Source organism: Schistocerca gregaria, chromosome 5 (assembly GCF_023897955.1).
Source record: "Schistocerca gregaria isolate iqSchGreg1 chromosome 5, iqSchGreg1.2, whole genome shotgun sequence".
NCBI classification, from domain to species: Eukaryota; Metazoa; Arthropoda; class Insecta; order Orthoptera; family Acrididae; genus Schistocerca; species Schistocerca gregaria.
In genome coordinates, this window is record NC_064924.1 from 455,630,043 (window position 1) to 455,645,300 (window position 15,258).

A 15,258-nucleotide genomic window follows, 5' to 3' on the forward strand; every position below is an offset into this window, starting at 1 on the left:
TCCCCTCTTCCTGCTGCTCTTACTTTTCATTTACGTCTTTGTTTGCCCATCTGCTCTTCCACTTGATTTGACTGTGCTGTTTGTGGTGTTCGTCCCTTGAGTTTTGATGCCTTTGAGAATGGAACCGTTAACCTTGCTGTTTGGTCCCCTCCCGCCAATCAACCAAACGCACACAACGCTAGCAGGCAGAAACCCTTCAGTAATTAGTTTGTAACCAGTTCCAGGCGACTTGCCAGTGACTGCAGTTCCTCAGTTCTGAGGGAACGAGGTGTTTCCCTGATGGCGATTGGACAAGATTTTAACATTAAATTTTTCTAGAAACAAAACAAACGACTTGGATGAGCAGCTGAACGGAACGGATAGTTTGCTTTCTGATGTACCCACAGCATTCATTAATTCAATGAAAGAATTAGTACACAGCCCAAGTTTCTGCTGCACCACTACTTCCTTAACTCATTGTTTAAACACTATGAGTTTCGTGTCGGCTTTTATGCAGTTTTCAAGTAATCCTGCAGTATTAATGATGGCAAAAAATTTATATCGGTGCATATTGAGTGGCTTACGTTTATGTTGGTAATTACTAGCGTTACCTTTTATATGTTAGAATAAATCATTCTGGAGTGGTTTTCTGAGATTATTTTTCAGTTTTTGTGCTGCTGGAATTCGTCAGAAATTTACTTATCGTGCTCGCTTTTCCATTGCATTTCCATTCGTTTGACAGGAAATCTCGCTCCACTGACGAGTACAAGTTTACAATGAGTTTACATCAATGTTAATAGCTACATTACAAAGACCCTATTATTACATGTATCGTGCAAAAGTGTGTGTGTTAATTTATTTCTTGGTGTCGTAAGACGTTGAAATTTATTCTTTTTGTTTTAAGAAGTCAATCAAGCTACCGAAATACTGTCTGTGTTTTAATTCCGTCTGTACATCACTTTTGTGTGGAAGATTGTAACCAATTTTATGTCAGCCACCCAACAGGGTAGGAACTTCATCGTCAGATTCAAAGAACACATTCGAAATTCTTCTTACTCAAACTTCATTTTACATGCACTTACTCAACCAAAAACAAAAAGCAGAACGAATAGAAAATGCAATCAAAATTCTACATCGTGTACCCACATGAAGTACAACGGATGTCTTGGAAGAACTCTAACTTTATATCCACGCAAAAGCGTAAAAACAGACGGAACATAAACACAAAAAATATTTGGAAAAGTTTTTTGATTGCTTACAAGAAAAAAATAAATTTCAAAACCTCACGACACCAGGAAATAAACTGCAAAGAGCGAAATTCTTAACACACGCACGATACACGAAAAGATGTGATACGAGGGTAATTACAAAAGTAAGGTTCAAATGGTTCAAATGGCTCTGAGCACTATGGGACTTAACTTCTGAGGTCATCAGTCCCCTAGAACTTAGAACTACTTAAACCTAAGGACAGCACACAAATCCATGCCCAAGGCAGGATTCGAACCTGCGACCGTAGCACTCGCACGGTTCCAGACTGTAGCGCCTAAAACCGCTCAGCCACCCCGGCCGGCCAAAAGTAAGGTCTCCTATTTTTTTATAGGTAAATATACCTGTTTATTTCTACAGTGGTTTACATCAGTTTACAGCTTGAAAATTTAGCTATTTTTCACATAATCACCATTTCCGTCGATGCATTTTTGTAGACGCTGTGGCAGTTTTTGTATGCCCGTGTCATACTAACTCGCCGCCATGCTGATTAGAAAGCTATAACCTCGTCGGAGCTGAATCGCTTTCCGACCAAATGTTCTTTTAACCTAGGGAACAGGTGACAGTCACTGGGCGCCAAGTCAGGACTATAGGGTGGGTGGGTGATTATGTTGCACTTAAACTGTTGCAGGGGAGCAACGGTTTGCCGAGCGATGTGTGGGCGAGCGTTGTCATGGAGAATGTGTACGCCCTTGCTCAACATTGCTCTTCTCCGTTCTGAATTGCCCGTTTGAGTTTCTTCAGAGTCTCTCAGTACCTGTCAGCGTTAATTGTAGTCCCAGCGATTCAGCTCCGGCGACGAGGTGAAAGAAGAGGTTCATAACTTTCTGAACAGCATGGCGGCGAGTTGGTATGACATGGGCATACAAAAACTGCCACAGCGTCTACACAAATGCATCGACAAAAATGGTGATTATGTCGAAAAATAGCTAAACGTTCAAGCTGTAAACTGATGTAAACCATTGTAGAAATAAACAGGTCTATGTACTTATAAAAATATAGGAGACCTTACTTTTGGGATTACCCTCGTTATACGGTCTTCGTAATGCCGCTATTAACACTGATTTTCCGCGAATGTAAATTGATTGTAAAGATGTACTCGTCAGTGAAGTAAGATTTCCTGTCAAACGAATATAGGTGCTAATGCCAACGTGAGCACCACAGGTTAATTTCTGACTAATTCGCACAGCACAAAAACTAAAAAATAACATTTGCAGAGAACTCCAGGACGCTTCAAACTAATATCTGAAACATATAGCTAATAATTACCAACATAAACGAAAGCCATTCAACGTATACCGTTATAAATTTATGCAACAATTTTTACCATCGTTAATATTGCAGGATTACTCGAAAACGGCATAACAGCCGACCCGAGACTCGTAGTATTTAAATAACGTGTTATTGAAGTAGTTGTGCAGCAGAAACTTTAAAAGCTGTATGGAGTGGATAGTGTCTTGAATATAGCTTATAAAATAAACACCGACAACAGTAAACTAAGGATAACGGAGAGTAAACGAATTAAATCAGGCGACGTTGGTGGAGTTAGCCTAGGAAATGAGACACAAAGTAGTAGTTCAATTTTGCAATTTTGGCAGCAAAATAAGTGATGACGGCCGAAGCAGAGAGGATATAAAATGTAGCGATAGCAACAAAACAGTTTTTCACAAAGGGAAATTTGCTAACACCTAATTAACTTAAACTTAAGTGCTAGAAAGTTTTTTCTGGATGCAACTGTAAGAATGTTTAGCTTTGTGAGGATGCGAAACGTGTACGATAAGCAGTTCAGACAAGAAGAGAATATGAGCTTTTTAAATGTGATACTAAAGATTAGATGGGTAGATCGTTAAGTAATGTGGAGATCTGAATAGAACTCAGGAAGAAAGAAATTTATAGTACATCTTGATAATAAGAAGGCATCTGTTGACTGGAAACATCTTGAGGTATCAGGGAACCTTCATTATGATAATGAAAAGAAGTTTTGAGGTTAACGTCTGCAGAGGGAAGCCAAGGTTTGAATACAGCATGCAGATTCAGATGGATGTAGGGTGCAGTAGCTGTCAAGAGAATAGAGCAGAATAGTATGGAGACCTTCATCAAGCAAGTCTAGAATAGCAACAACAACAACGCCAGTCAGGATGAAGATTAACTCGTTTTTTTTCTATGCATAACCTGTATTTAAAAATTCTTTACACATTACACTTTTTTTTGTCTTTAGAATGGTCTAAATAAGTAACGTGATAAATGGAACTATCAATGCCTACATAATTTATGCAGTGGTTACTGAAGGGCGCGAAATATTCCTCTGTCATTATGTACTTACAGCATAACCGATTTCGATCACAGTAAAAATCCATCTGCGTCGCAACAGCCCATCACAATACTACAGAGTATGTTGAACCATTGTCCACCAATGTCTCAATAAGCTATAATACTCTTAGTTTGGAAGCAAGTCATGAAGTGCTCATGAATCGTCCGGGACATTTCGATGAACAACCCACAAGTTACACGCATCGTTCCGCGGTGAATCTCGATTTGCACTAGAGGGTAAATAGGTGTAACGCTGCCCGTCTAGGACACTGCAATATTTTGAGAATCGCCTGTACTTCTGCCAGCGTTCAGTTTTAGTTTCAATAGTATTATGCTATGGGTCATTAGTGGAGGTTCGACGTCTCTTTATTGTCTGTTTATTCTGCAAATCCTCCCTGTTTTCTTTTCCGCACTGGTGATCCCTAGTGCAAGCCCTCATAATCTTGAACTAATCTCTGGACCCATACAGAAATACCATGTTTCCTTTTTTGCATATACTGATTCATAGTAAAAAAAAACAACCACACACACATGGTCATTTCTGCTGTAATGCAATTTTAATGTCATTATATTTGTTATATAAAATTAGTGAAAATATACCATTGGAGCAACATTTCCTCCCCTCCCCCTTCCTTCCTTGTTTCTCGCCATCTCTTCATGCTGCCCTTTCCCAACCTCTGCCTATTTTCCTACACGCCTTCCCCTGTCCCTCTCCCCTCCAAGTAATTCAGCATCTGTCTTCATCTGACTCCTACCTGCCATTGGTGTCGCCTCCCCCTCCCTCCCCCCCCCCCCCCCCCCCCCCCACACACACACACAGCCACTCGCCCTTGCACCTACTCATTCCCAGTCCACCCTGACACAGTTGGAAAAATTGCTGTTTTGAGAAAGGTTTTGTTTTTGACATGACCCATCTGTGGTCTGTATAGGTTGAAGCTTGCTTTGTTTGGAAAATTATAATTGCATTGGTTTCTCTCTCGATGTAATATTTCGACATTGTGCCTACTTGCCTAACGCACTGTACGATTTTGCATACATCCCATGACAGGTCCTGACTCATAACATATGCTATGTTTTATTTGCTCATTGGCGATATGATGCTTATTGTTAAAAAAGTAAAGAAAAATAACCAAATGTAATGTGGTAGGAAAATTTGCGTTGTTTAGTATATTACAAAAGCTATGTCTTGGTTTGCCCCGATCTTTGACACATACACCATCTGGCACCAAGTCGAAATAATATGGTCCTCGAGTCTGCTGTCTTCAGTCTGGCATGCGAAGTCTCCAAATAATATCTTTTGCAAATACGCCTAACGGCAATTGCACATCAGATTGAACGTTTTATGTATTGCTCACTGTATGAGCTTTCCTAAGCATTAGTATGTACTTGCACTTATTATATACTTCCATTCCTGATGTTACATTGGCCTTATAATTACTATATTAGCTTTTCTAATTTATCTTATGGAATTAACTGGGACCATTGACCACTGGATTGATGTGAATATAAGTTATTATTGTCTTCTCTGCGAAGGACGCTGTATATCACGCCACCGTACACTGTTACAAGTGTCCTCAAGTGATGGAAAAGAGCACGATCAAAACGTAAAGTACTTTCTTGGCCTCCAAATTTCCCGGACCGTGACCCATCTGAAAATTTGGGAGGGAACGTCGATCGGCTTGTTAACTCCATGAATTCGTTCTTAGCACACTTTTCTACAGCTGTGGAGAGCACTGCAGACAGTACTGCTGCAGATCACGGAGAAGACGCGTCAGCGTTTGGCTGTGTGCCAGAAACAGATGTGTCACGCAGGGCACTAACAGGTATTCAAAGTAAAGTGACTGGAGAGTGCATTCAGTATTCTTAAAATAGAAAACATGCTGTATATGCCACTGGAGTGAACTCTTTCTCTCTTCTGCACGGCCTACAGGCAGGAAAAAAAAATTAGCAAAAAATCAGCTTGTCCAGAACTGGAAAAGGAACAGAATGAAAGGAATGCAGCAGAATTTGACCTTTCTATGTGAGAATGCTAAAAGCCGTACTTACATCAGGCCACATCTTCGCTGTCAGAGTAACCGACTGCTGGAACACCTGGGTCTGGAATCGACCCCGGGCCACAGACTCTTCATCGCCTGGAACAGAAAGTACATATTTTGATTACACAGGGGACCAGTCTTTCGACAGTGGGCGCGGGCGCAACTGACGCAGCAAAGTCATGAGCGCCTTTTAAGCAGTCTGTGCGTCACTGAAGCATTAACGAATGGACACATACGTACAAAGATCTGCAGGTTATAGAAACGTTAAACTTAAAACTAAAATCTACCAAACATTACCGTGTTATTTTAAGTTCTTATTTCAAGTTCCACATATAATCTCTGACATTGCAAGATCATTTTGAAGGTAGTAAGAAATATATGATTTTATTTTTCTAACTATTTCCCTTTTTTACCTGTTCCAGCCATAGCGATCAGGGTTCTTATGGTATTTCCAAATCGTTCCACTCAAATGATACCTCATAGTAGAAAATGACCGTCACTTTCTGCATTCTCTCTCAGTCATTAGTAATTTGGAATTAAAATCTGATGAAGGCACGTTATCATGATTATTATTCATTGTTTTCAGTCATTGTTTATTTAATGTAACAGAAAGTTCCATAATCGCAAGGCCGTGTTATGATAGTGTTACGAAAAGAATTAATATCCAAGAAAATTAAATGTAAAATAAATGTTGGAAGCAGTAAATTACAAGTATATGTTACTCTCGGGCAGTACCTGTTTGTTATTTTTTATGCTAATCTAGTTGAAGAAATGGCCACTTTGCACCTTTCATAATAAGTTCCCTCATAGACTGTCTCCCCAAATGCTATTGAGCGAACTATTTGCATTGTCATATATGAAATGAATATCAACACTGTACACAGGTTAACAACGGAGTGTAATCTAGGCTTGTAAGACAAAGTGATGGAAGATGTGGGGACGTGTAAGCTCTACACTAACATAGCTCTCACGGAATACTATGACAGTTCCGCTGATGAGAGGTATCCTGCCGTGGGATTTGCATGCAGTATTCTTATTGTAAGAATAATCTTAAGGGAATGTGGCGATGTCTTGTGGGGCATCTGTTTTTGCTGGGTTTGGGAACTGTCATGATAGTTTTCGAGGTAGCTATGGAACAAGAGAAAGAGAGGGGGAGAAGATGATGGTGATGATGACGGATGATGATATTGATAACGAAGGTGAAGCCAAACTTTGGTCCATAGCAGCGCCGTTCCATAGTTTTTAAGCGCACCAGCAGGAAGAAATATTATCAGGCCCAGAGCTACACTGGAACCAAGTATGTGTGTGTGTTCTGCATTTGTAGATCAGCTAAATCTGAGTTAGTTGTGGTGGTCTGACGGAGATTACGTTCCACACACCAGACAGAAGCTCGAACACACACAGCAGTATCGAGCGATGTGGCGCAGTGGTTAGCACACTGGACTCGCATTCGGGAGGACGACGGGTCAATCCCGCGTCCGGCCATCCTGATTTAGGTTTTCCGTGATTTCCTAAATTGCTCCAGGCAAATGCGGGGATAGTTCCTTTGAAAAGGCACGGCCGACTTCCTTCCCCGTCCTTCCCCAATCCGAAGAGACCGATCTCGCGGCTGCAGCCTTCAACAGAGTCCACGCAGCGTGTACGAAAAATATCAATCAGGACTCACGACAAAGCGACGAAACGCGCAAAATACGATTATGAACTATACATGATGTCGTTGGACCCCATTTTCATTCAGACATACGAGGTTTGATAAAAAATTAAAGGGATTTTTTTAATTTTTCGAGCTTTATATATCCGATTGTATGCGATAATTTTAACATTAGCTATTACGATTTAAACAATCCCGACGTAATTCAAATGAATATACGTATAAATTCCGCTTTCACATATAAATTCAAATTCTGCACTACGACATTTTGGACCGCACGGATCCATCTTACCGAGCTTTGGTTCTTCTTTCTATGTGGCTTATTTTAATATACAAATACACTCCTGGAAATGGAAAAAAGAACACATTGACACCGGTGTGTCAGATCCACCATACTTGCTCCGGACACTGCGAGAGGGCTTTACAAGCAATGATCACACGCACGGCACAGCGGACACACCAGGAACCGCGGTGTTGGCCGTCGAATGGCGCTAGCTGCGCAGCATTTGTGCATCGCCGCCGTCAATGTCAGCCAGTTTGCCGTGGCATACGGAGCTCCATCGCAGTCTTTAACACTGGTAGCATGCCGCGACAGCGTGGACGTGAACCGTATGTGCAGTTGACGGACTTTGAGCGAGGGCGTATAGTGGGCATGCGGGAGGCCGGGTGGACGTACCGCCGAATTGCTCAACACGTGGGGCGTGAGGTCTCCACAGTACATCGATGTTGTCGCCAGTGGTCGGCGGAAGGTGCACGTGCCCGTCGACCTGGGACCGGACCGCAGCGACGCACGGATGCACGCCAAGACCGTAGGATCCTATGCAGTGCCGTAGGGGACCGCACCACCACTTCCCATCAAATTAGGGACACTGTTGCTCCTGGGGTATCGGCGAGGACCATTCGCAACCGTCTCCATGAAGCTGGGCTACGGTCCCGCACACCGTTAGGCCGTCTTCCGCTCACGCCCCAACATCGTGTAGCCCGCCTCCAGTGGTGTCGCGACAGGCGTGAATGGAGGGACGAATGGAGACGTGTCGTCTTCAGCGATGAGAGTCGCTTCTGCCTTGGTGCCAATGATAGTCGTATGCGTGTTTGGCGCCGTGCAGGTGAGCGCCACAATCAGGACTGCATACGACCGAGGCACACAGGGCCAACACCCGGCATCATGGTGTGGGGAGCGATCTCCTACACTGGCCGTACACCTCTGGTGATCGTCGTGTCGAGGGGACACTGAATAGTGCACGGTACATCCAAACCGTCATCGAACCCATCGTTCTACCATTCCTAGACCGGCAAGGGAACTTGCTGTTCCAACAGGACAATGCACGTCCGCATGTATCCCGTGCCACCCAACGTGCTCTAGAAGGTGTAAGTCAACTACCCTGGCCAGCAAGATCTCCGGATCTGTCCCCCATTGAGCATGTTTGGGACTGGATGAAGCGTCGTCTCACGCGGTCTGCACGTCCAGCACGAACGCTGGTCCAACTGAGGCGCCAGGTGGAAATGGCATGGCAAGCCGTTCCACAGGACTACTTCCAGCATCTCTACGATCGTCTCCATGGTAGAATAGCAGCCTGCATTGCTGCGAAAGGTGGATATACACTGTACTAGTGCCGACATTGTGCATGCTATGTTGCCTGTGTCTATGTGCCTGTGGTTCTGTCAGTGTGATCATGTGATGTATCTGACCCCAGGAATGTGTCAATAAAGTTTCCCCTTCCTGGGACAACGAATTCACGGTGTTCTTATTTCAATTTCCAGGAGTGTATATTAATGTTAAAGATGGAAGGATTTCTTACCAATGTGAAAACCGATGTGGCAATGTAAAATATTGCCAGAAACACAGAAAAAGGCACAATGAAAGACAGCAAAACTGTAATCACCAAATGAAAACACGTTATAAAATTAGCGACAAACCAAAGATACAAGTCTGTGGACAAAGATGTTATCATAAAACTGCTTTCTTCATTTAAAGGTATAAACTGCCACATATTAGGGTATATACTTTGCAGTTCATTTCAAAGACAAGGTATGTGAACATACCTAATAACCAGTCTCGCTCTATAACCGTAGCAAGTAGCTTTATATCATCTCTGCACATAGTCTTTTCTCTAGTTTGTTGACATGTAATGCTTACTTTGTGTGGCGTTCTTCTGTGTCTTCACTTTATTGTTACATTTCCTTGGTTTCTCAACTTTAACGTTGTCGCAGTGGTAACAATAATCAGTTTCTATGCTGCTATTCTTTATTTATATCGGTACTCTGTTTTTGTTAACCACATACAGAGACAGCATAGACATTGTAAGAGCCACAGCACTTGCAAATGGATCCATGGTGCCCGGAAACTCATAGTGAAGAATTTAAAATTAAATTATTTCTGTGACTGAAAGCAGGATTTATAGACACATCCAGTTTTATATGTGATCATCTTAGTGTAGAAATTTTGCTACGTTGGGCGTGGGCATGATTTCTACCAATCAGTACTACTGTTCAATATCCTCTGTAGTCACGTAAACTATGTCCATGTGATTATTTTTTCCTTTGCGGTGGCACATGACTCGGAGCAGTTTCGAAGTTGGCTAGTGAATGTAGTCTGATTTCGGCCACAACAGAAGAATCAGAATATAAGATGATGATCGTAATTTCACACACAGAGGGTACATAAATCGCCTACATCTATATCTCCATCGATACTCCGCAAGCCACCGGGCTGTGTGTGACAGAGGGTACTCTGTACCACTACTAACCATTTCCTTTCCTGTTCCACCCGCAAAGAGAGCGATGGGAAAACGACTGTCTGTATTCCTCCGTATGAGCACTAACTTCTCGTATCTTATCTTCGTGGTCCTTAAGAGCGACGTATGTTGGCGACAGCAGAATCGTTCGGCAATAGGCTTCAAATGCCGGTTCTCTAAATTTTCTCAAAAGTGTTTCTCGAAAAGAATGTCGCCTTCCCTCCAAGGATTCCCATTTGCGTTCCCGAACCATCTACGTAACACTTACGTGTCGTTCGAACATATCAGTAACAAATCTAGCAGCCCACCTCTGAATTGCTTCGATGTCTTCCTTCAATCCGACGTGGTTCTGATCCCAAACACTCGAGCAGTACTCAAGAACAGGCCGCACCAGAGTTCTATATGTGGTCTCCTTTACAGTTGAACCACTGTTTCCTAAAATTCTGTCAATAAACCGAAGACGGCCTTTTGCCTTTCCTACCACAGTTCTCACATTTTCGTTCCACCTCAGATCACTTTGCAACGTTATGCCCAGATACTAAAACGATTTGACAGGGTAAAGCAGGACATTAGTAATATTCGAACATTACAGGTTTGATCTTTCTACTTATCCGTATTGACTTAGATTTTTCCACATTTAGGGCTAGCTGCCATTCATTACACCAACTGTAAATTTTGTATAAGTCGTGTTGTATCTTTCTACAGTCACTCAACTTCGACACCTTACCGCACACCACGGCACCACCAGCAAACAACCGCAGATTGCTGTCTACCCTGTCAGAGAAATGATTTGTGTATGTAGAGAACAGCGGCGGTCCCATCACACTTCCTTGGGGCTTTCCTGACCCCCTGTCTCTGATGTACACTCGCCGTCGAGGAGAACATACTGGGTTCTATTATTCAAGAAGTCTTCGTGCCACTCACATATCTGTGAACTTATCCTACATACTCGTAAATTCGTTAACAGCCCGCAATGGGGCACCGTGTCAGATGCTTTCCGGAAATCTATAAATATGACATCTGACTTTAGATACATCTACACGGAAATCTCTGAGAGCGCCTCTAACGATTCGTGTGTTCTACAGTGTTTCCTGGTGTTGTCGCGCACTCGTATTCCGAGAACTCGTATTTCGAGAACGCGGAAGTACTTACACCGTAATGCACTCGTCGACACGGCGCTATGAAATACGACGCCACACTTCCTACTCGTTCCCTGCATTTAGCAATCGTCATTTTTACGTTAGCAGGAGGTCGCGAGACCTCGGCAAGCAGCGCTGTGAAGATAATCCACATTAATCGGGCGCAGATGAAGCAGAAGTAGGCGCCTCCGCGGTCGCACCGTTCCGGTTCTGCGCTTTCGCTTTCGGCGACTTTGTGGGTCACTGGGGAACACTGTCAGCGGGACACTGCCCTCCCAGCTTTCACGTTGTACTGCACAGGCGGCGCCTGCCGCTGCACGCGGGCACATCCGCCGATAGCCGGCTCTCCTAGGGAAATACTCGCGAAACCACCCTGCAGCCAGAGAGGTCACCACAAACTACACGACACCGCCCAATGACCTGCTTACAATATCCGACGTGGTGTGGCGTTAGAATCGAGCACAGCCGGTTTTGTCTCCCGATTTACTGTTTTTTTCGCTTCCAGCTATTTATGATAGGATTTATTTATGATAGGATTTAGACGTTTGACAAAAAAGGCTAACGAAACAAATGATACTGGAAATTTGTGTCGAGTCGGGACTGAGCTCGTGTTTTTGTTTTTCGTGAGCAGTCACCTTTAACATTAGAATATTTGAGCACGCCTTCTAGCCAGTTTCAAACCTGCAGGCGTGTGTTTAAGGCGACTGCACGTCAAAAGTAGGAAATACTGATTTAGGCCGTGCGTGGCACAAACTTTCGTTTTTCTATCGATATATGAAGGCTAATCTCACACTCGAAAGTAGAGATTTTGATAGGGATTTCATTAATACGCTGATTCACGATGAAGGTTAACTTCATTCCCACTGGGCCCATTCATTTAATTTCCGCGTATGTAATGCAGTTGTATAGGAGGAGGGAGGAGATTAGTGTTGAACGTCCCGTCGACAACGAGGTCATTAGAGACGGAACACAAGCTCGGGTTAGGGAAGGACGGGGAAAGAAATCGGCCGCGCCCTTTGAAAGGAACCATCCCGGCATTTGCCTGAAAGAATTTAGGGAAATCACGGAAAACCTAAATCAGGATGGCCGGAGACTAGATTGAACCGTCGTCCTCCCGAATGCGAGTCCAGAATGCAGTTGTATATAACAAGTGTCATTATAACTGACGATAGCTACGTTTCAACTGAAAAGAATAAAAAAAAGAAGAATTTTATTTTTTTAAAAAAAGAAGATTACGGTCACCATTCTGCCGACGACACTAAGAAAAAAAATAATAAATAAATTGGTGTGTGAAATGTTATGGGACTTAACTGCTAAGGTCATCAGTCCCTAAGCTTACACACTACCTAACCTAAATTATCCTAAGGACAAACACACACACCCATGTCCGAGGGAGGACTCGAACCTCCGCCGGGATCAGCCGCACAATCCATGACTGCAGCGCCTGAGACCGCTCGGCTAATCCCGCGCGGCCGACAACAGACTCAGATTGGGGAGGAACGGATATGTGAATCAGAGGGAAAGATCCCAATGTTTGACCATATCGGTTGGACTCTAAACTATTGGAAAACTGTGGCCTGGTCAGATGAGTTCCGATTTCGGTTGGTAAGAGCCAATGGTAGCGTTCGAGTGTGGCGCAGACCCTACCAAGCCATGGAACCAACTTTTCAACAAGGTACTGTGCAAGCTGGGTGGCTCCATAATGATTTGGGCTGTGCTTACATCGAATGTACTAGGTCCCCTCTACAACGGAACCGATAATTGACTGGAAATGGTTATGTTCGGCTACTTGGAGACTATTGGCACCCATTCAACAATGAAATTTTTACAGATGACAATGCGCTATGTCACTGAACCACAATTATTCGCGACTGGGTTGAAGAACATTCTGGACAATTTGGGCAAATGATTTGGCCAACCAGATCGACTGACATGAATCCCACCGAATATTTTTGGGACGTAACCGAGAGGTCAGTTCGTGCACAATAATTCCTGTTCTGGCAACAGTTTTGTTATTATAGACGTTTGCAGAGTTAGCATGGTTCAAATATCTGCAAGGGATTTCCAACGACTTGTTGAGTCGCTGCACTAAGCCGTGCAAAAGGAAGTTCGACACGATGTTAGGATAAATCGCACAACTTTATCACCTCCGTGTATACCCTACACGATCTGTTAACAAAAACAAACACGAACAACACTAATTCATTTTGGCGACCGTTCTTCATGTGACAAAGATTTGAAACTCTAATCATTTTTGTACCCGCCGATGGTGTGTACTTGCACGATGTTCCTTTGACATCCGACCATGCCTTCTGGGAGCTACAGTTTTTTGTCACAGTATATTTGTTACAGGCGCCCATTGGTATCTGCCGCCTAGAATTTTGCCTCCCCGGTTCGTGCCAATGTTGCACGTGCCCAAATTTATAGATAACCGATAGAATTCCATAAACCCGAATTTTGTTTGGTAGCTACCTGGGGTAGGTAGCTTTAAATATCTTATAATCAACCGAGTACATACCTTACATGCTTACGCACCTCTCTCGAGACACTATACTTTTAACGAAACTTCTGTAGTAGCTGTATATGTGGACTGAAGAGCTCCATCTCGCTGCTGTTTTCGACACCTGTTTTATCGTCAAACTTTTTCCAAAAATGTATAAAAGTCCCTTAGCTACATACAGAGTAAATTGTGAACTGACATTCAACATATGGAAGATTGCCTTCATCTTCCTTGCCAGGAAGTAAGCTAACTGAAAACCCCCATTGCAGTATTTTCTTCCGTAAGTACACACTACGCTTGCTAACGATGACCGATGTCGTCACCATTTCATCGCGGAAATGTGACTCATTCGCAAAACAAGACGCCTCAAAGAAGGACGGACAAGATCGTGGAAGTAAACAAGTTTCGTCTCGCGCTTGTTGGGAGTAACGCATACGCATTCACCTGAAGTGATTTGGGAAAATAAAGTAAAAAGCCCATAGATTTGCCACCAGCTCTTGCCAAATAATACAAATAATAATCCAGTGTGTCAATTGGTCTGCCAGGTAGAGGTGTAACGGCTGTGGTGAAAGTGAATGTATTCCAATGAAGTACGTTCCACCTACCTGGCTGGGGCGAAAGTGAATATATTCGAATGAAGTATGTTCCTTCCAGCTACATGGCACTTTCTGATGTCGTGAACGGTCTGTTCGCTGACAACTCATGAGTATGGAGTCATTTTGGAGTGCAGAAAAAGAGACAGTTTGATATGAGGTTCAGAGGAATCACGGAGTGATATAATTCGTCGTCTGCTGACTGTTCCGCATAACACATCAGTTGCATGTACAAGGTCGATTACTGACTGAGTAGATCATGTCTTTCGCTCACAACCTAAATTTACGTAAAATTTCTGCTAATTTTCGTTTACACACAACTTTGTTCTAACAATACCGTAACTTTTCTTGTTATTTTCTGATTTTCGTGACACCAAATATACTAAATAAATTTATTCGTATGGATATCTCTGAATGAATTCAGTGAACACTCTCAATCTCAGTTTTGTGCACACACCAAATTGTGTACACAGTTATTGAAAACAGGAAGTTCGCAGTTCGTAGTGACAATATAGGTTAGTTGCAAGCACCTTCTGGTCACTCACACCTGATAGATGGTGATTAACAGAGATTGTAGTGTATTATTTTGATTACGTTTCGCAAGGGAATGATAGTGCTATTGCACACGGGGCTGGTGTCAAAATATCTCGCCACCGGCATTTGGATAAAAGTGAACGAGTACATTATTATTAATAGTGATTTCATTAAGAGTATCACGTTAAAACATGAATTACTTTATAAACATGCGTCACAGGAAGATTACAATATTATAAACAAGTATTATTCAAAAAATGCAAGCGAATAACAACCAGGAACTTTTTTTTACAATTTTTGTAGGGGAACGGTAGTTATGGTGTTTTTAGATGTTACCCCTATTCTCACTGTACTGAAAACTCAGTTCGGTCAATAGATTAGAAATAGCGATTCAAAGCCAAAAAACTTGCATTCTTCGAGGAACATCATTTAAAATTGAAATCTGTTTGTTCCGATCTTGAGTTTGGCGAGCAATAATATTAAAGAAATACTTCTTCACCCAACAAAGAAGATAT

General features: G+C 42.8%; 1 protein-coding gene across 2 annotated transcripts in view; it reads right to left on the bottom strand.

Annotated features, from left to right (window-relative positions):
- The window catches only part of LOC126271900 (uncharacterized), a 752,940-nt gene that overhangs the window by 79,775 nt on the left and 657,907 nt on the right, over nucleotides 1-15,258 (bottom strand). For both annotated transcript variants that reach the window (XM_049974281.1, XM_049974282.1), the window contains exon 2: nucleotides 5,602-5,687. In XM_049974281.1, coding sequence (XP_049830238.1) covers nucleotides 5,602-5,687 — 86 coding nt within the window. The remainder of the gene's footprint in view (nucleotides 1-5,601; nucleotides 5,688-15,258) is intronic.